The sequence below is a fragment of the Notolepis coatsorum genome (genome assembly GCF_963971535.1).
Source record: "Notolepis coatsorum genome assembly, chromosome: 10".
Classification (NCBI taxonomy): Eukaryota; Metazoa; Chordata; class Actinopteri; order Aulopiformes; family Paralepididae; genus Notolepis; species Notolepis coatsorum.
This window is the reverse complement of record NC_140174.1, coordinates 40,359,239-40,379,917: the sequence shown is the minus strand read 5'-3', so window position 1 is coordinate 40,379,917 and position 20,679 is coordinate 40,359,239. Positions and strand designations below refer to the sequence as shown.

General features: G+C 49.4%; 1 protein-coding gene across 1 annotated transcript in view; it reads left to right on the top strand.

The window, feature by feature from the left end:
* Window positions 1-10,302: 10,302 nt before the first annotated feature.
* LOC311235545 (uncharacterized protein) overlaps window positions 10,303-20,679 on the top strand; it is a gene marked incomplete at both ends in the record, with an annotated part of 43,705 nt that continues 33,328 nt past the window's right edge. The window contains one exon of the mRNA XM_084323014.1: window positions 10,303-12,153. Coding sequence (XP_084179140.1) covers window positions 10,303-12,153 — 1,851 coding nt within the window. The remainder of the gene's footprint in view (window positions 12,154-20,679) is intronic.

Below are 20,679 nucleotides of genomic sequence, written 5' to 3'. Positions count from 1 at the left end.
CTCTCTCTTCTCTCTTCTCTCTCTCTCTCTCTCTCTCTCTCTCTCTCTCTCTCTCTCTCTCTCTTCTCTCTCTCTCTCTCAGCTGCACACTCCCTATCTCTCCAAAAAACAAGCGGGCTGTCGCCGCTCCCTTCTGTCTGCCCCATCTGTGATGCAGCATGGGCCACTGGCTCGATAAGGACGGGCATGCGGCGAGAACAGAGCTGCTGCACACAAGGAAAGCGAGAAGGAAACCGAATAAACGAAACACTAAAATGGAACACTTCCCTCCAAGGCTTAGATTAAAGTCTAGATATGGAAGATATACCAGTGTTGCTGATGAAAAGGTTCAGCGTGTGTAGATCTCCTTGTTGCTCTCAGAGATCCTCCCGCCCCCACGCTCACATGTCATGCTGTGTCACCGGAGAGACGTGGGAGGGAGGGAGGGAGGGGAGGGGAGGGAGGGAGGGAGGGAGGGAGGGAGGAGGGAGGGAGGAGGGAGGGTGCGAGGGAGGGAGGGTGCGAGGGAGGGAGGGAGGGAGGGAGGGCGGGAGGGAGAGAGGGAGGCGGAGGATGCCGTCTTGATAAGACGACAGATACGAGCCCTCAGAATGTCATCGGTCCGGAATCCTTACTGTGTGCTTTTTCTCTCCCCCTCTCCTCTCCTCTCCTCTCCTCTCCTCTCCTCTCCTCTCCTCTCCTCTCCTCTCCTCTCCTCTCCTCCTCTCCTCTCCCTCTCCCTCTCCCTCTCCTCTTCCTCTCCTCTCCTCCCTAGACCCTTGTTAGGAGGAGGAAAGGCCCGGGGCTTGTTAAAGTTTAATACACTGTATAATCACAGTAATTGACTGGAATTTCCAAGTTCTGGCAGTCATGCTCTTAATTATGAAGTCCCTATGACACTTTAATGGAACGAACGGTCGCAACGAGTCCCCCAATCTGGATCGCTCCGCGCCTATCTCGGCCTCCCTCCGCCGCCCTCTTGCCAAGTCCGCCGACAGCGCCCCGTGCCCCAGAAAGACGGCCAGATTGCTCTGTAGGCATTATTGTTGTGGCACGTCTGTTCCTCTTCTTGTACCCAGAGGTCCTTTCTCGGAGCCACACAGCACCGGTTAGCTAGCCGGGGGGCAGCTCTGGCACGCGTCGCTCACGCTGTTCACCAGAGACCCCCCCGGACGTGGCGTTGTGTATTATTCACGTACCGAGGCCTGCGCTTTGCACGACGGCGCGTATTTAAAAAGAGGCCGTTGCAAAGGTTGCTGATTAATTCTGCAGTCTTTCTTTTGCTCCTCTCTCTCTCTCTCTCTCTCTCTGGCTTCTCTTTGCTTTATGAACTGGCGAGGAAATGCGGCAAATTTGCATTTGCCGTATCTGCCGTCTCCTAGGTTTCCGAGCCACCGGCCCGGCGAGACCCGAGACGCTTGTTGTTGTCATTAAATATTTTGGCAGGAAGCTGGGGACGCTGAGTGACAGCGCGGCCCGGGAAGAGGCTTATTAAGAGAAGTTATTGTTGCCGGTTACCATGGAGAGATGCGACACAGTGATTAATGTGTGTTTACAGCGGATCGGGGGAAATATGCGGGCGAACAACAACCGGGGAGGACGGATAGATAGTGCTGAGAAATCACAGAGGGGGAAGATGCCAGGTGTGCCTCACCTTTTATGTACTTTTTATATTATTATTATTATTGTAATTGTTATTATTGTAATTGTTATGGTTAATTGAGTAGGTGTGTGATTGACTCCGGGTTGTCAAGTAGAAGGAGTAGCATACTGTGCATGTCCCTCTTTGCTCTGCCTGCCTTATCCTGGGACCGCAATGGAAATAAGTCGAAGGACTTTCTTGCGCTATATCCTGATGTATTTTTATACTGTATGCACCTGTGTATTGTATTTTATTATGTCAAAAATAAAATTAATCAATCAATCAACCTCTCGCTGGAGAGGACTATCCTTCCTCACATCTGCGACTGCGCCACTTACTGTTATTATTCTTTTCTTTCTCTCCTGTAATACAAATGTCATAAGTTTGTATTTCTTGATCCACGTCAACGTCCTCGTTGGGGAATGTTCCGCGATGGCTTTAATCAGACGTCTCTTCAAGCCCCTGAACACGGGCCGCAGGCTTGTTAGCGGCATTTCCTTCCTGGACCTGATAGTTCTTTAGTAGTCTCTCTGTCTCCCTCTCTCTTCCAGTATCCACACCACACACACACACGCACGCAGCAAACACACACACACACACACGCACGCACGCACGCACGCACGCACGCACGCACGCACGCACGCACGCAAACACACACACACACACACACACACACACACACACACACCTACACTAAGGCTGAGCCCGAACCCTGTTTTTAGGGTTCAAACGTTCGCCAGGGTTTATCGAACGAACGTTCGAACGTTTTTTTTTTTTATAATTTTTTTTTTCATTTTTTTAATAATAATTTTTTTTTTATTGTATTATTATAGATCCTACGGAGGGCGGCATTGCATAGTCTATTGGTGAAAAACATGTTGTTTACAGTGGTGGCTGTTCATGTAAACATGTAATTAAACAAAGCACTCAGAAGAAAATAAACAAGCTGAATCAAAATAGCCCTTGCAGTCACGTAAGGGGCTAGATAAACAAATGCATTAGTTTTGTGGCATTAACGTTATAAAGTTAGTGTTACACGTTCAATAACAGGTATTCACTCTTGGTCGACGGGGAGGGGAGCCGGGAGGAGAGGCGCACGCCTCGGCTCAACAGACCCGTCCACCGTCTACCTCGGAACGGCCGGGCTCCCAACACGCCTGCCGCCCGTCCGCCCTACCACCGTTCCGAGGTAGACGGTGGACGGCGCCTGCTGTTGTTTCCAACGCGCTCCGTGGCCGAAAAAGGATGGTATTCATTAATGATCCTTCTGCAGGTTCACCGACGGAAACCTTGTTACCGATTACTTCCTCGGCGGGGAGCCCCGGTAGCTACGGTAAGTCTGTTGAGGCTTGCCGATTGGTGGTAACAGCAGAGGCGGGTGCAAGCGGTGTGACGTAATTGGCAGAATCGCCTGTCAATCAAAATAGAGCTCTGGTTGAGAAATAGTATCCCGCTGCAGCCCGGCAGACCATACTGGTTGAGCCGAGCGCCTCGCATTCACATCACCTCAACCCCGTGCGCATCCTTTATTTTTTTTTCACCGAACGTTCGAACCTATTAATTAAAGTCCGAATGTCAGCGTAACGAAATAAAAAATGTATTATTTTTATAAATATCCTCAAACTAAATCCTCAATTTGAATAAAGTGATTAATCTGATTAAATGAGTCTCAGTTTCTTTTAATACTATAATATTAGTGTAGCCTAATCTTTATCTGCAACTGTGAAGAAAAACCCCATTGGTTTAAATAGAATTAACCAAAAATAATAATAATAATAATAAAAATAAATAAATTAAAAAAAATGACATTTTATTTTTTATTAAAAATAAAAAATGTGAATGTTGATTTAGAATTCGAATGCCAACGTAACGAACGAAGGTTCGAATGTTTGGGCTCAGCCCTAACACACACACACACACACACACACACACCGTCTTGTGTGTCCCCCACCCCCTGCTGGGAACACACTTCTCTCTCTCGTGTGTGTGTGTGTGTGTGTGTGTGTGTGTGTGTGTGTGTGTGTGTGTGTGTGTGTGTGTGTGTGTGTGTGTGTGTGTGTGTGTGTGTGTGTGTGTGTGTGTGTGTGTGTGTGTGTGTGTGTGTGTGTGTGTGTGTGTGTGTGTGTGTGTGTGTGTGTGTGTGTGTGTGTGTGTGTGTGTGTGTGTGTGTGTGTGTGTGTGTGTGTGTGTGTGTGTGTGTGTGTGTGTGTGTGTGTGTGTGTGTGTGTGTGTGTGTGTGTGTGTGTGTGTGTGTGTGTGTGTGTGTGTGTGTGTGTGTGTGTGTGTGTGTGTGTGTGTGTGTGTGTGTGTGTGTGTGTGTGTGTGTGTGTGTGTGTGTGTGTGTGTGTGTGTGTGTGTGTGTGTGTGTGTGTGTGTGTGTGTGTGTGTGTGTGTGTGTGTGTGTGCGCCTTATGATGTCACTGAAGACTCTCTTCCCAGACCCCCCCAGTAGCCTGCTTTGTAGTGGAATGGAGAGATGGGGGAGAAACAGACGTACGGCGATCGCATCGTCACAGTCGGCTGCAGCCCAATCATATCTATCCTCTCCTCCTGTCCCCCCTCCCTGCCCCGACCTCTCCTCTCCTCCCCTCCTCTCCCCCCTCCCTGCCCCATCCTCTCCTCTCCCCCCTCCCTGCCCCGTCCTCTCCTCCCTCCTGTCCCCCTCCCTGCCCCATCCTCTCCTCTCCCCCCTCCCTGCCCCGTCCTCTCCCCCCCTCCCTGCCCCGTCCTCTCCCCCCCCTCCCTGCCCCGTCCTCTCCTCCCCTCCCCTCATGTCCCCCCTCCCTGCCCCGTCCTCTCCTCCCCTCCCCTCCTGTCCCCCCTCCCTGCCCCGTCCTCTCCTCTCCTCCCCTCCTGTCCCCCCTCCCTGCCCCATTCTCTCCTCTCCTCCCTTCCTGTCCCCCCTCCCTGCCCCATTCTCTCCTCTCCTCCCCTCTGTCCCCCCTCCCTGCCCCATTCTCTCCTCTCCTCCCCTCCTGTCCCCCCTCCCTGCCCCATTCTCTCCTCTCCTCCCCTCCTGTCCCCCCTCCCTGCCCCGTCCTCTCCTCCCCTCCCCTCCTGTCCCCCCTCCCTGCCCCGTCCTCTCCTATCCTCCCCTCCTGTCCCCCTCCCTGCCCCGTCCTCTCCTATCCTCCCTCCTGTCCCCCCTCCCTGCCCCGTCCTCTCCTCCCCTGCCCTCCTGTCCCCCCTCCCTGCCCCGTCCTCTCCTCCCCTCCCCTCCTGTCCCTGCCCCGTCCTCTCCTCCTCTCCTCTCCTCCCCTCCCCGTCCTCTCCTCTCCTCTCCTCTCCTCTCCTCTCCTCTCCTCTCCTCTCCTCTCCTCTCCTCTCCTCTCCTCTCTTCTCCTCCCTGTCTTCTCCTCCCTGTCCTCCCATCCTCTCCTCTCCTCTCCTCTCCTCTCCTCTCCTCTCCTCTCCTCTCCTCTCCTCTCCTCTCCTCTCCTCTCCTCTCCTCTCCTCCTGTCCTTGAGCTCACAGACACAGCTGGTGAAGTGGGACCGCGTCCTTCCCGCCCTATCTGCCTTATTTCCCATCATGCACTTCTCAGAGAGCCGTTTCACCTCCTCCCGGTGTCTTCTGTTTACCTTTTGTCTTGTCACGGCAAAATAAGCACCGGCGGTTATCTCTCCAGGAAGGCAACCAGTCGGATAAGCTACGTCTGCTCTATTGTAGGAATTTGTGGCTGAGCACTATGTGAACCATAGGATTAATTAAAGGTGCAGTTTCTGGGAGAGACATTTGAAACTCTGTGATGTAGAGTAGAGAAAAAAAGAAGGGGGAATTTTTTTTATATTTTCATAACTGAATAAACAAAGTGTCCTCGGAAAATAATTAGGTCCCTGGAACGATTTTTGAAGCTAGAAAGCTACCAACTGAAAATCTGTTGTTGTTGTTGTTGTTGTTGTTGTTGCTGCTTACAAAGGCAGGGCCCACAATCTTGTTTACAAACATGTTCTAGGCTTACGTTTTGGCTTGCGGTGCCTCCAGAAGGATTTTGTTTTGAATTATGAAATATAGTAGTGAATATGTTTTTGTAAACCGATTGCAGGCTCTGCAGATGTAAACAGACCCCCCTTCCCTGAAACTGCACATCGCACCTTTAATAATCCTTGCAGTTCTTAAACATGCATTTTATTTTGCCATGACATTATTACTAGGGATGCACCGAATGGGAAATTCTTGGCCGAAACCGATACCGAAAATACATTACATTTACATTTACATTTAGTCATTTAGCTGACGCTTTTATCCAAAGCGACTTACAAGTTCTGTACGACAAGACAGCAAGAAGGGTACAACTCTATCAGCTGAGTAACAATGTTCATCAAGTGTTGCGTGTTACAGTGTAGGTTAGTTTATTAGGACAAGTGCATGACAGTAAGGTTAGTCAGGGTTAGATTTTTTTTTTCTTTTTTTTTTTTTTTAAATCATTTCAGATAGTGGTTGAAGAAGTGAGTCTTTAGTCGACGGCGAAAGATTGGACGGGATTCGGCTGTCCTAACTGGGATGGGTAGTTCATTCCACCATTGTGGGGCAAGGACTGAGAATAGGCGGCTTCTCTTTGATGACCCTCCGGGAGCTTGGATAGGAGTAGGTCTGAGGCGGCCAGAAGATGCAGAGCGTAGGGGTCTTGAGGGTGTGTAGTTAGAGACCATTGACCGGAGGTAGGCGGGAGCGGTTCCCTTTGCTGCACGGTATGCTAGGTGGTCGAGGGCCTTGAAGCGGATACGTGCAGCAATGGGGAGCCAGAAAACAGTTGGCCGAAAACCGAAAGCCGAAAGGCCGAAAATGATTCATAGAATAGAATTTAGTTTTACCAATGTTGTGGAACATTATGATTATGGAAAAATATATGATTATGGCAAAACTTAACTTAAATAATAAATAATCACTATTATGGGTCCATAAAACATTTATTCAGCACTTCTGAATGCATACAGTACATTAATTCCATCTTTTCTCTGGTTGCCGCAGCGGACATCTGTGCTCTACTGAGCGCACCTTTCTAGTCCCCACTGATGAATGTGCTCTCCTGACTTTGGCACAGTAGACGCGCAACAGACAGACAGCGTCAATGTGAGAAACACAATCTCCCCCCCCCCCCCCTCTCGCTCTGAATAATATGCATATTAGATCACTCAGTGATTAACCGCGACGGGCATATAGTAAATAAGGATATAAAAGCATGTTAAAGACGCATTTATTGGACGCGTTGCGCGCAGAGTTTACATAGAAACAGCGCGACTCCCGACAGCGCGACATCATCACAACAACACGCGTTAGGTTACAGGTTGTTTCTGTTTCGGTGATATATTTTCGGTGAAAAAACTCTATCGGCTGAAAGCCGAAAGGCCATTTTTTGCCATTTTCGGTGGCCGAAATTTCGGTGCATCCCTAATTATTACATTGCACACTATCCCAGTATTTCATCAACATTGAAAAACACAATTGCAAAAAAAACACAAACATTTATGGAGAACTATGGAACCACATGTGTAATCATTATCATAAAATAATCCATTCTTAGGCTATAGCCTAAAATACTGTGTGTGTGTGTGTGTGTGTGTGTGTGTGTGTGTGTGTGTGTGTGTGTGTGTGTGTGTGTGTGTGTGTGTGTGTGTGTGTGTGTGTGTGTGTGTGTGTGTGTGTGTGTGTGTGTGTGTGTGTGTGTGTGTGTGTGTGTGTGTGTGTGTGTGTGTGTGTGTGTGTGTGTGTGTGTGTGTGTGCGTGCGTGCGTGTGTGTAGGTGTGTGTGTGTGTGTGTGTGTGTATGTGTGTGTGATGTATTAATCCAGTATTGAATGGGTATGTGTGTGTGTGCGTGAGCAGTTGTCCAGTAGGGGAGGCTGTGTGTTGTGAATGTCACTACTGTAGCCTCCAGTAGACGGTGGATTAACTCTGAGCCTCAGTGGATCTTCATGTCAGCCCTTCCAGCCCCGGAGACACAGCCAGCCTGAACGTCACGCCCCGGCCTGTGGCCCCGGAGACACAGCCAGCCTGAACGTCACGCCCCGGCCTGTGGCCCCGGAGACACAGCCAGCCTGAACGTCACGCCCCGGCCTGTGGCCCCTGAGACACAGCCCAGCCTGAACGTCACGCCCCGGCCTGTGGCCCCGGAGACACAGCCCAGCCTGAACGTCACGCCCCGGCCTGTGGCCCCGGAGACACAGCCCAGCCTGAACGTCACGCCCCGGCCTGTGGCCCCCGCCTAAATGTCACGCCCCGGCCTGTGGCCCCGGAGACACAGCCCAGCCTGAACGTCACGCCCCGGCCTGTGGCCCCGGAGACACAGCCAGCCTGAACGTCACGCCCCGGCCTGTGGCCCCGGAGACACAGCCATCCTGAACGTCACGCCCCGGCCTGTGGCCCCGGAGACACAGCCCAGCCTGAACGTCACGCCCCGGCCTGTGGCCCCGGAGACACAGCCAGCCTGAACGTCACGCCCCGGCCTGTGGCCCCGGAGACACAGCCAGCCTGAACGTCACGCCCCGGCCTGTGGCCCCGGAGACACAGCCAGCCTGAACGTCACGCCCCGGCCTGTGGCCCCGGAGACACAGCCCAGCCTGAACGTCACGCCCCGGCCTGTGGCCCCGGAGACACAGCCCAGCCTGAACGTCACGCCCCGGCCTGTGGCCCCGGAGACACAGCCAGCCTGAACGTCACGCCCCGGCCTGTGGCCCCGGAGACACAGCCCAGCCTGAACGTCACGCCCCGGCCTGTCCAGTCCCTGCTCCCTGCAGAGCACCGGGGCCACAGACCTAGAATTAATAGAGTGGCCATTCCCACTCGAATCAACCCCCAGCCAACGGTCATTTTGCTGTTTATTAAACCGTAAAATAGCCGCCACCGAATGTTTGATGATGTCGTCATGGAAATCGATGTTGGCTCGGCACATTGGAGACATCCCGCAATTAATTCCCGGGCAATGTCATCTCATTAAAGTATGGGGGAAGAGATGATTTCTCTGTGTGTTACCAAGGCTACGACATATTGACATATTGAAGTTACGCTCCATGCGCGTGAGCCTTGTTTACAGTGGAGAGAGCTGTTTACTAGTACAGTAAAACAGAGAAAGCATATTTTTCCCTATACGTTAATGACACAACGTCGCCAGGAATTACTTGCAGGACGAGAGACGAGACTCTAAACACGCCACGCGGTAAGTCGACGTGTCCTTTTGTTTGTTGTTGTCAACACACCGCTTACAGAACCAAGGGGAGAGCTAGCTTGTGTGGCGTTCCGTGGGTCGGATAGGCCGAGATACGCTCCAGGAAAGAACCCTGGGTTTGTCCTATCCCTTCAGGTTCTGTGGCTGAGGTCATCCCCTCTCAGGGCACAGTCACTGTTAGCAGTAACCTGTACTTGTTCTATCCCCAGGCCATCAGGATGCTCAGTGACTCTATGCAACACTAACCCATCCATCTACATTGACACATCCACATGCACACTCACCTTTAACATTCACTTGGACACTTTTTTTTTTTTTACACTTCCTCATTTTGGAATTTTTACATTTGAAAAAGTTAGCATTTTGTACTTAATTTGTACTTTAGGTTGTACTTTAGCTTGTATCTTGTATATTTTGTATAGTGTTTGGCCTTTATTTTTATTTATTTTTTTACTGTATGAAGCACAATCTCATACAGAACCAAGCATTTCACTGTAATGTACCTTTATATGTGACAAATAAAATAAAACTTGAAACTTCACAACAAATTAAGACATGTGGGGGGGGTTGGCTGTATACAAGATCTGGTTCAAGTCACAAGGGGGGCAGTGGATTTAAGCAGGTTTTATTTTGACTAATTTGAGGGAACCTGCCAGTGTCGTGGATCAACCCCATTGGATTAGACCCGTCTCGCATGTGTTTTTTCACCACCATTCTTCTTCAAACCCTCAACCCTGGTTTGGGATGCGAGTGTGACAGGGTTCGCACAAGGTCCTTGAAGTGCTTATTGTGCTTGATTTTTTAAGAAAAAAGTCAAGGCCTGGAATTCCTTGAAAACAGCCAATTTTTTTAACAATGTGCTTAAAAAGTCCTTGAAATTCAAATCAACCATTCACATTGAAAGTTTTGTTCATCCATGATAAAATAGTTCTGAATCAAGAAATAAATTTTTTTCATCTAAAGTGTAACTAATTGTCGGAAATTGGTTTTGAGCCATAAATATTGGATCAGATGTTTTTTTCAATAAAAAAAACAGCATTTAAAAGTGAATTGTATCCTTTTAAATGCCCATTTAAAATGGAAAATAGTGCTTGAATAAGTACTTGAAAGTCCTTGAATTTCATTTTGCAATGTCTGTGTGATGTGAGCCTTTGGACAATGCAGTATAACCTGGCTTCACAAGGTGGGTTTTTGGGGGTTTGGATACGTGTGTATGTGTGTGTGTCCTTGTATTTGTCAGGTCCTTTTTGTCTCTTTGTTGAGTTCTAATATTTCCAGGGTTGAATAATTTATATAGGCTGGCAACAGGCAGGTACATGATAGCACAGCCTTAAGGGAGAGGCTGGAAAAAACCCTCCGGCTGGAGATCAGGTAAAAGGGTGCCTCGTGCTTCACCTTTTTTCCTCTCCTCCCCACTCCTCCCTTTTGATGGAGGGATGTGTAACCGGAGATGTTGAAACACGACACGCGGCTTCATTTTCCCCCGTCCTCGCCGTCCTCTTTATATTGTCTTCATGATGCCAAACTCGAGCAAGCAGTCGTGTTTCGCTGGGTCTCGGGGCCAGTGTAGCGTGGGTTGGTCGGAAGGCCAACAGGACAGCGGAACGAGCCGTTGCGATTACTGCGGCACAATTTCGGGGCGTAGGAATTCCGTGGTGCTGGGCGGGGGAGACGGCGGCGTGTGGTTCCAGCTGCCCCCTGAGGTGTATCCCCCTGAGGTGTATCCCCCCGAGGGGTATCCCCCCCAGGTGTATCCCCCCCAGGTGTATCCCCCAGAGAAGCAGGAGCTGTACACACCGCTCAATTCCTCCATCTACAGCCAGCTCCACCCGGACAGACTTGGCCCAGCAGGGCAGCAGCTACTGAGGAAGAATTCTGTACCCGAGCTGAGCAGCAGCCACTACCTCAGGCAGATGATGGCAGGCCGGGCCTCTGCGCCGCCACAGGATTACTATCAGGCTGACGCGTCCTTATCTGGCCGGCCACCTGAAGAGCCGGGCTTTTATAGGGCCAACCACCACCTGCTTAGCAGATCAGCCTCGCATTATGGGCCTAGTGCCGGGGGGGTGAGGCCTTCCTGGGATCAAGGACAAGCGAGGGCCGCCCCCCCGGCCCCGGCTCCGACACCTGCCCCGGCGCCTCCTCCCCCTCCACCTCCTCCCCCGCCTCCTCCGCCGCCCCCTCCCCCCTCTGCGCTTGAGCTGAGCCGTTTGTACAGGGATTCTCTGGGATCCAAGATGATCCCAGACGTCCATCGCATTGGCGGCAGCTCTCCCTCTCCTGCCGTCTACGGGGTCCAGCCCCCGCTTCCTCCTCTCTACGCGGCGGCGCCGCCCTCTCTCTTCGCTCACTCGGCGTACAACAACATCAACAGCCTCCCGCTGGACCCTCGCCTGCTAGCTGCCACCAGCTCGGCGCTGGATCCGGCTTCTCTGGGAATGGACGGATCTCTCCATCGAGGCTACGGAGCCGTGGCGTCCCAGAGGCTGCCTTATGACCCCAGCTATGACCCCAGCTCAGCCATGATGGCTGCTACTGCCGGCATGAACGTAGGCATGCCCTCTACCCACCCTAGCGCCACTGACCCCAAGAGGATGATGGACCCTAGCTTCCTGTCTTTCCTGCGCGCGGAGGGCTTGTCCGAGAGCACCATTACCCTTCTGATCCAGCAAGGCTTTGACTCCCTGGGCATGCTGGGGGTGATGGAGGACCATGACGTCCGCTCGGTGGCCCCTAACCTGGGCCAGGCACGTGTCCTGTCCCGCATAGCAGTCAGCTGCAAGTCGGGAGCGACAGCCTTGACCACACGTGCCCGCTCCAACAGCTTCAGCCACCGTCACGACCTGTACATGCCACACCAGGGCATGGCCATGGACCCCACTCTGATGCAGCAGCCCCCCACCACCATGCAGATGATCTCCCCCAGGATGGGAGAGTTCATGGGCCGGAGACCCAACAGCGCCCCCTCCCAGCACCTCCTGGAGACCGCCACGTACCCCTTAGCGCGGTCCCTGGCGCCCACGGCCCTTCCCATCAGCCCCGGAGGATACAGCAATGCCGTGACTCAGCCGAGACCTCTGTCCATGTACAGCGCCCACACCGGCCTCGCCATGTCCGCCATAGGGCAACAGCCTCCGCCGCCCCTCGGCACCCCTGGGGCGCCGCCCAAAACCTTCTCCAGCAGCTACTCCCCTATAGAGCTGATGAAGAGAGCCCCCAACCTGCCCCCCATGTCGCCGATGGCCCTGGCCAGCCCTATGCACAGCCCCCAGCTGCTCAGGAAGGGGGTCACGGCTGGTACGGAGTGTGTCGGGGCTCCCACCACCGTCTGCTCTAATCTCCAGGTGCAGAACTTCAACAACAAGCCGGTGGGACGCCGTACCGGTCCTCCTGTCATCGTCTCCACTATGACCACCACAGCTGACACAAGTAATCCTCCCTTTTCTTTACCCGTCACTCATCCACACAGCTTCTCCTCTCATCTTCGGCTGTGGCTTCTGGCGAGTCGTTAGGACTTTAGATGTTTCTGTTTTGGTCGATACCGTTGACTTGTGTTCAGCTGTTTAGACTACGATCCTTAATTTTACACAATGTCGACCAGTGACGTATCGGTACTTACTGAAATGTTTTATGTGCTATTTATATAGAATAGAGGCACACGGAGGGTTTGATTTAGTGGGGTTTGTGCAAATAGTTTACGTTTAACATTTAGTTACTAGTTTGGCATGTATGTATGTGTGTTTGTGTGTGCGATGTGTCTGAGTAGGTAAGCTGCTTTTCGTTTGGAAGTCTGTTTTCAAATTGCGAGGCTATTGATACAGCAATGCAAACAATATGTTCCGTGTGGTCAAGGGGACCCTGTCTGTTTGGTCCCAGTAGAAACATTCACTAATAAATTCATCAGACATCGAGGTCAACCGGTTCCCAACTTTCTTCCACTCTATATATTGGTCCAACATAATAATGTTTTATGAAACCACAGGAACAGTAATATAGTTAGTGTTAAGAGTTCCATCATAATCTAGCTCTTTCCTAGTTGACATGTGTTGGGTTTGTCTATCTGTAAACAAGCAACATTTTTGATTATCCTCAGCATAATGCTTTTAGAGATTATTTGTGAGAATAGCCTCATTCTTACTAGCCACATCGCAGCCTTTACTAATCGGTGAGCATCTTGTTTAAAGTCATTGTTTTGAACAGGCCAGAGGTACTAGATATAATATATACATAAAGGGTTGGCTTGTGTGTAGTATTTACAGATTTGTTTTCCTGACAGAAACCCTCTGTCACTCTCGGTTTTACACAGTTCTCTGTCTCTAATCAGGGTCTTAATGGCCACCAATCCAATTACACTAATTGGATGTAGGTAACAGCTTTTTATAGACTCCCTGCCGACTGTTTCAAATTCCAGCTGCACTATTAGAAGCTGGCTTTTTATTATTCTGCAGGGTTACGCTCAAACCTGAAGCCAGTCCCACTTCATGCAGCACATGGAGAAGACATTTTCTGTCTACCTGCTGAAATTAAAGGACTTAATTGAAAGTAAATGTCCCCCTGCTCTGTGCTGCTTTGGCTCAACGTGGACAACCTTTATGTTTCCACGGTTGAAGTAGGGCTGGGGCAACTCATCACATTTTATTTTCAATTACAATTTTGGCAAACAAGATGATTGACTTTTAGCCATGGTCATGTTTCTGAGCCAAATCATGTTTATTTATTTTAAATTTTTTGCTCAATAAATGCATGATGTTTCCAATGCCAATGACTAATCGTGATAAATAATCGTGATCTCAATATTGACCGAAAATAATCGTGATTATGATTTTTATTTTGCCATAATCGAGCAGCCCCGTATAGGTTGAAGGCATGTCATGCGGGAGTCCGAAGCGCTGTGTTATGTCCACTAAAGTTATGACAGATGAATCAATCTGTGTGGATATGGAGCGGCAAGCCATGTAAGCATGATGCCGTGAATCACTAACACAAAACCCAGCTGCGTGTCTTAGCTGTACGTTCTCCCTGGGGATATCGGTCAAAGGTAGCGGTGCAAGTCATGCAACCTTTTCATTATACTGTATATTAATTCTCCATGGCCATGCAGAGCCGGCAAGTGTGTGTGTGTGTGTGTGTGTGTGTGTGTGTGTGTGTGTGTGTGTGTGTGTGTGTGTGTGTGTGTGTGTGTGTGTGTGTGTGTGTGTGTGTGTGTGTGTGTGTGTGTGTGTGTGTGTGTGTGTGTGTGTGTGTGTGTGTGTGTGTGTGTGTGTGTGTGTGTGTGTGTGTGTGTGTGTGTGTGTGTGTGTGTGCGCGCGTGTGGTATGTGTGTGCGTGTGGAATTCACCAGGATTATCCCAGGTCAACAGAGCTGTTCTGGTTTTTACCAGGGAAAGTGTGTATTCTCAAGCGAGACATGATCTCAGTTTATTGTTGTAAACAGACGGCCGGATTCCCTCTCCCAACGAGGTTGATTTATCTCTCCGTTGAGGAGCAGAGGGCAGAATGAAGCCCTCTAACCTTGCTCCCGGCTGTGCCTCTCCCCATCTGCCCGTCTTAATAGCTCTGTGCGCCTGTTTGCTACTAGTGATAGAGAGGTAATGGCTTTCATCAAGTGATCCCCTGCTTCTGCTGCTGCTCCTCTTCCCTGCGTTAGAGAAGTGGGGAGGCAAGGAGCCGAGGCTGGAGGAGGGGGGGGGGGGGGGGGCTGCCCTTGTGTTCTTCTCTCATCCCCCCCCCCCTCTTGCCTTGCCAAATCCACTCTGCTCACCAAGGTCGTCAAAGCGGAGCCATTTATTTTTTTCTTCTTCCCGTCCTCAAGTTAAACATTCTTTTAGCGCAAACAAACTCATTTGCATGCGGCTGACATTTGTTGCTTCAGTAATTCCATCTGATAATAGGCAGCAGCCCTGCTGCCGAACGGGAGGGGGGAAAATAAAAGCACACACTCCCATAATTGTGTGTTGCTAGGCAGCCGCCCGGGTTATTTTTTTTCTCGGCAGGGCAATCAGAGGAAGATAATCTTGACGTTTAAGGAAGGGAGAGAGAAGGAGTGGGAACTCGGCGCTCCGAGCCGCACGTTAACGTTGTGTTACCAGTTACTTTTTAGTGCTGTTGTTTGTTTTTATTGTCGGAGGAGCCATTTGCAGTCGGGATGTTTGCGAAAATTGAGTGAGAATAACCAGATGCTTCTGCGGTACTGTGTGGAAACACCCCCCCCCCCCCCTCTCTCTCTCTCTCTCTCTCTCTCTCTCTCTCTCTCTCTCTCTCTCTCTCTCTCTCTCTCTCTCTCTCTCTCTCTCTCTCTCTCTCTCTCTCTCTCTCTCTCTCTCTCTCTCTCTCTCTCTCTCTCTCTCTCTCTCTCTCTCTCTCTCTCTCTCTCTCTCTCACACACACACACACAGCAATGTACATCTCAGGAGACTGCCTCTAATTCTTGTCTGTGTGCGGAGGCTCTCATGGTGCCCCGGTGCAGAGCCCTCTCTTATTACACACACAGTGTTTCATGTTCAAACATGCATATTGATGAGAAGTTGACACGTTATACTTTTTTTTTTTTTTTTTACACCTACTGAATAAATCAGTAGTTCTTACAATACAAACTGGTCTTTTCTTATTATTATCATCATCATCATCATCCTACATCAAAGTGTTTGCCCCCCCCCCCCCCATAAGCTGTCATGGTATCAGCATTGTCATAGAGTTAACACTCTCCCATTTATTTTCAAAGGAGTGAGTGGGGTAGAGGCGGTGCGTTCACAGCACCTTAGCGCTCGGTGCGAGTGGGAGGGGCCTCCCCCCGCCCGCGCGCTCCTCTCCTACCTTGGCCCTCTCTCTCTTGGTTGGCTAAAGCCGTAAGTAGCATTAATAAGGGCATTAAATGGTCGAGCTGGGCTCACTCACTTTGCGACAGTTCCCCTCCTGCCCAATGTAGGGAGAGCGTGCCGCTCCAACACTCGCATTGGCCATGGAGTTATCCGTCGGTGTCGTCGCACAGAGCAACTCAGGTGGGTGGATCTAACTCACCGTCGCACGCGAGGTGGCCTAGCTAGCTAGTGACGTGATTGGCTGGTGTCTGTCGTACGTGCTCTGTGGATTAGCTAGTTGGGATGGGGCCGTATGGCCGCACGTGGCTTCTAGCGGAGGTAATCCTGTGTGTGTGTGCGAGTGATCTGGGGAACATCTTCAGCTGGGCTTTTCTGGGCTGGAGGTTTAAGAGGCTGTGGGTTGGCTGTCGGGGGGGGGGGGGAGCAGAACCTGACAACAGGCTCCTCAACGACTTATGGGATATGTTGGTCACAGCCTGTGAGTTGATCGGTTAATCTGTTGTGTGTGTGTGTGTCCTCTCTCTCGCTCTCTCACTCACTCACTCACTCACTCACTCACTCACTCACTCACTCACTCACTCACTCGCTCACTCGCTCACTCGCTCACTCACTCACTCACTCACTCACTCACTCACTCACTCACTCACTCACTCTCTTGCTCTGACAATGCGCTGTCAGTTGATCTTGGGGGAGGTTGTTTGAAACGGGGCAGATTCCATGTTTTGGCGTGAAGGCACTGCAGTTCTGTAACCTTCAGAAAGCGCAGGGTCCCCACGGGGCCCTCAATAGGATCTGTCCCTGCCTCTTGTGTTCTGGAAGGCATGGCGAGGGTGAAGCCTAATCTCGCTTGTCCTTGGTTCAAGTGCTTTGTTCTGCTGTCCTGGGCACATTCATGTCTGTCTTACACTGACAAATATCCTATTATTGGCAAAGCGTCATTGTTATTGTGTCATTGTGTGTGTAGCGGCTTGTTGTCGTGCTCATGTGTGTGTGCATCCACGTGGCTAGTGATAGATGCATGGTTCGCACAAGGTCCTTGAAGTGCTTAAAGTGCTTGATTAAAAAAAAGAAAAAAGTGAAGGCCTGGAATTCCTTGAAAACAGCAACTTTTTTAACAAGGTGCTTAAAAAGTCCTTGAAATTCAAATCCACCATTCGCATTGAAAGTTTTGTTCATCCATGATCATTGTTCTGAATCAAGAAATATTTAATTTAAAGTGTAAATATTGGATCTGTTTTTTTTTTCTATAAAAAACATAATTTAAAAGTGAATTGTATCCTTTTAAATGCCCTTTTAAAATGAAGAATTGTGCTTAGAAAAGTACTTGAAAGTCCTTGAAATTCATTTTGCAATGTCTGTGGGAACCCTGTAGATGGTGTGGGAGCAGTTTCTGTACGATGCCCCCTTTCTCACCCAGGATGACCCCAGGATGACCCAGTGGCATATCTTTTTTTCCATGCCTTGGTTTGTGGAAAACTTCTAAATCGACGATCACAAGAAATGAAATAAATATATTTTCATCTCTATTTTAGGTTAGGGTAGGATCTGAGGGGTCTCTGCTAAAGTCAAGGTTAGGGTGAAAAGGGTTTAGAAACAACTTTCTTTTAGGTGAAAATAATGACGAGGTCCGGCGTTGCTGATTGGCCAAACTCAACGACTATGTTGATGACCCCCTCAGCAGCAGGTAGTGTGTTTGGCTGCATGTGACGGAGCAGAGGCTCCCAGGGGACGACACACTGACAACAGGACATGGGGACCATGGGGACGACACACTGACAACAGGACATGGGGACGACACACTGACAACAGGACATGGGGACGACACACTGACAACAGGACATGGGGACGACACACTGACAACAGGACATGGGGACCATGGGGACGACACACTGACAACAGGACATGGGGACCATGGGGACGACACACTGACAACAGGACATGGGGACGACACACTGACAACAGGACATGGGGACGACACACTGACAACAGGACATGGGGACCATGGGGACGACACACTGACAACAGGACATGGGGACCATGGGGACGACACACTGACAACAGGACATGGGGACCATGGGGACGACACACTGACAACAGGACATGGGGACGACACACTGACAACAGGACATGGGGACCATGGGGACGACACACTGACAACAGGACATGGGGACGACACACTGACAACAGGACATGGGGACGACACACTGACAACAGGACATGGGGACCATGGGGATGACACACTGACAACAGGACATGGGGACCATGGGGACGACACACTGACAACAGGACATGGGGACCATGGGGACGACACACTGACAACAGGACAACATACTGACAACAGGACATGGGGACCATGGGGACGACACACTGACAACAGGACAACATACTGACAACAGGACATGGGGACCATGGGGACGACACACTGACAACAGGACATGGGGACCATGGGGACGACACACTGACAACAGGACATGGGGACCATGGGGACGACACACTGACAACAGGACATGGGGACCATGGGGACGACACACTGACAACAGGACAACACACTGACAACAGGACATGGGGACCATGGGGACGACACACTGACAACAGGACATGGGGACAACACACTGACAACAGGACATGGGGACCTCAAGTTTCCCTCTATCTATCTCTTATCTCTCTAAAGAATATTACATATTATTATAATATGAGTGGTGGGGGGGGGGGGGGGGGTCGATACAGCAATACAGTATATTGTGAGATTTGGCATGCATATCATATGATCAATATAAAAAAAAGAAAAAATGTAATGGTGGCTGGCTGTAATGTTGGCTTGACAATTGAAAATGTTATCTTGGGGAGCTCCAGTAGCTCACCACGTACCGCGAGTGCTATTTCAGCGCCGTGGACAACCGCGCTCGCGCGGATCTGGGGCTGAGCGCGTTTGAATCCCGGACGGCAGCCGTGCCTTTCCCAGAGTGTCTTTCCCCCCATCTGAACCCTTTCAGCCTGCTTCTGTCGGTCGAACTTGACCAAGTATGAATGCGAAGAAAAAGCGATAAACGCTAAAAAGAACCAGGTGACTGGTCAAAGTTTTAAAAGAAAATGTTATCTTATTAGATAAAACAGATGATGTATATATATTTGGTATTGCAGATGGGTAACAATGTTTCCGTTGGAGACATAATTAATAGATAATGATAATCAAGTTGCGGTCAGCGTGTGTTAAAGAGGCACTATGTAATTTGTCAATGTATTAACAAATATTAGAATAGTATCGTATCGTGAGTTACTTGCACTTACTTAGTTTTCCTAAGGCCATTCAAACTGCTGTTGAAGTTGTGATGATGGGTAGAATGAGTTGAGTGAGTCTATTGTTTAGGTTGGACGGCTTATGTTACAGTACCTGTGTTACAGTACCTGTCCAGGAATAGGTAGAGGGATTAGAGCAGCCGGGGAAATCCTACTGACCATCTGTGTGTGTGTGTGGGCGTGAGCATATACGTGTGTGTGTTTATGTGTATGTATGTGTATGTGTTAACTCATTGACTGCCACGTAGGGGTGGACGGTATACGGTATAAACGGTATGAATTTGTGCTACGGTATGGATTTTGACTATACCTTCATACCTTGTAACCGGTAGACTAGAGCAGCTAGTCACAGCAGTAGCAATGACGTTAACGTTACTTGACGATTCACTCGACGTTTGCAGTGGTCGTTGCATAGTGTTTATTTGTACTGAGTTTTTGTCCACTTGCTCACAGACCTTGCCTTATAGTTTTGGCATTTCAATTTGGCTAAGGAGGCTGAGAGGAGACTTGCTTTAGAGCAGCAACGGGCTAACGTTAGCCGCTAAGCTTACGTTCTACTCCGCGGCACCAGTTCCATTAGTGAGGAAAGGGGGGGGGTATACTGACGAGGCTTGACAACAGAGGTTCAAAGATAACTTTATATCGCTTTATCTATCAGGCTGCTCCCGTTTCCAACTCTGTGTTGACAATGACATCCTGGTGTGACATCATCAACTACGGCAACTTAGGACGCTCAAACCTCAAACTCAAACCTATTACATCCCGCTCTCTCGCTCTCTCTCTCTACGTTGTCAAACATGTACACTGAAGTTAAGTTATGTTGGAGTTTTATTGTGTTTGAGGGAAAGAAACCTCCTGTCCTGCTGTAGTTTTTATTTTCACTTTGTGCCGCTTGATTTTATTGTATTTCATGAAAAAAGTGTTTTTCAGAGATGGAAGTAACTTGAGAAAAGGTTTTGCATTTTTCTATTGCATTTTTGCACAATAAATGTTCTTAAAATACCTCTGTACTAGGTGAAATATGTCCTAGTAATACAAGAGTGTACAGTAATAGCTGCCATACGAGTGTTTTACCCCTTCAGAAGCATTTATATAGACATTTTAAGATAAATTAATATGCCGTGATATATACCGTTACCGTCTATGCTTCAAATTATACTGTGATATAAATTTTAGACCATACCGTCCAGCCCTACTGCCACGCTGTTTCCGGGATATGGCTATGCGCTGCCACACATTAAACCAATGGAGTCCGTCACCTTGTTTGCAGGGCTATAACTATATTCTATAGTATAGCTATGGATGCAATACTATGGCCCATTTGACATCGAGTATCTATCGTTCAATATGTGAAAAAATTTTAAATAATTCCATCCATACATTCCCGTTTTATACCGTGGTGAATATAAGTATGGTTTTAGAGCGGTCTAGGGTAATTCCTGGGAGGCTAGTAATAGCCTGCGACGTGTATTATACTAAATCCATTGCCATTTTGTTCCTACACACGCTACAATAAAAAACTTAAATGCATAATCGGTATTATGTTCCTTCTGATTAATTGATTGTCAATAACGGCATTCGTTAGTACAACAGGGCGATGGCTATGAAAACAAGGCACAATCAAGCTGAAATTGACGTTAAATTGCTCTTACCTGTGGCTGGTGGGATTCTAAAAAGAATATTCCAATTATTTGATTGCCATCTGGTAGATCGTATGTCCATTTGGCCCACAACCCACCACAGCATAATGAATCGGGGGTCCCGAAAACGATTCAATGC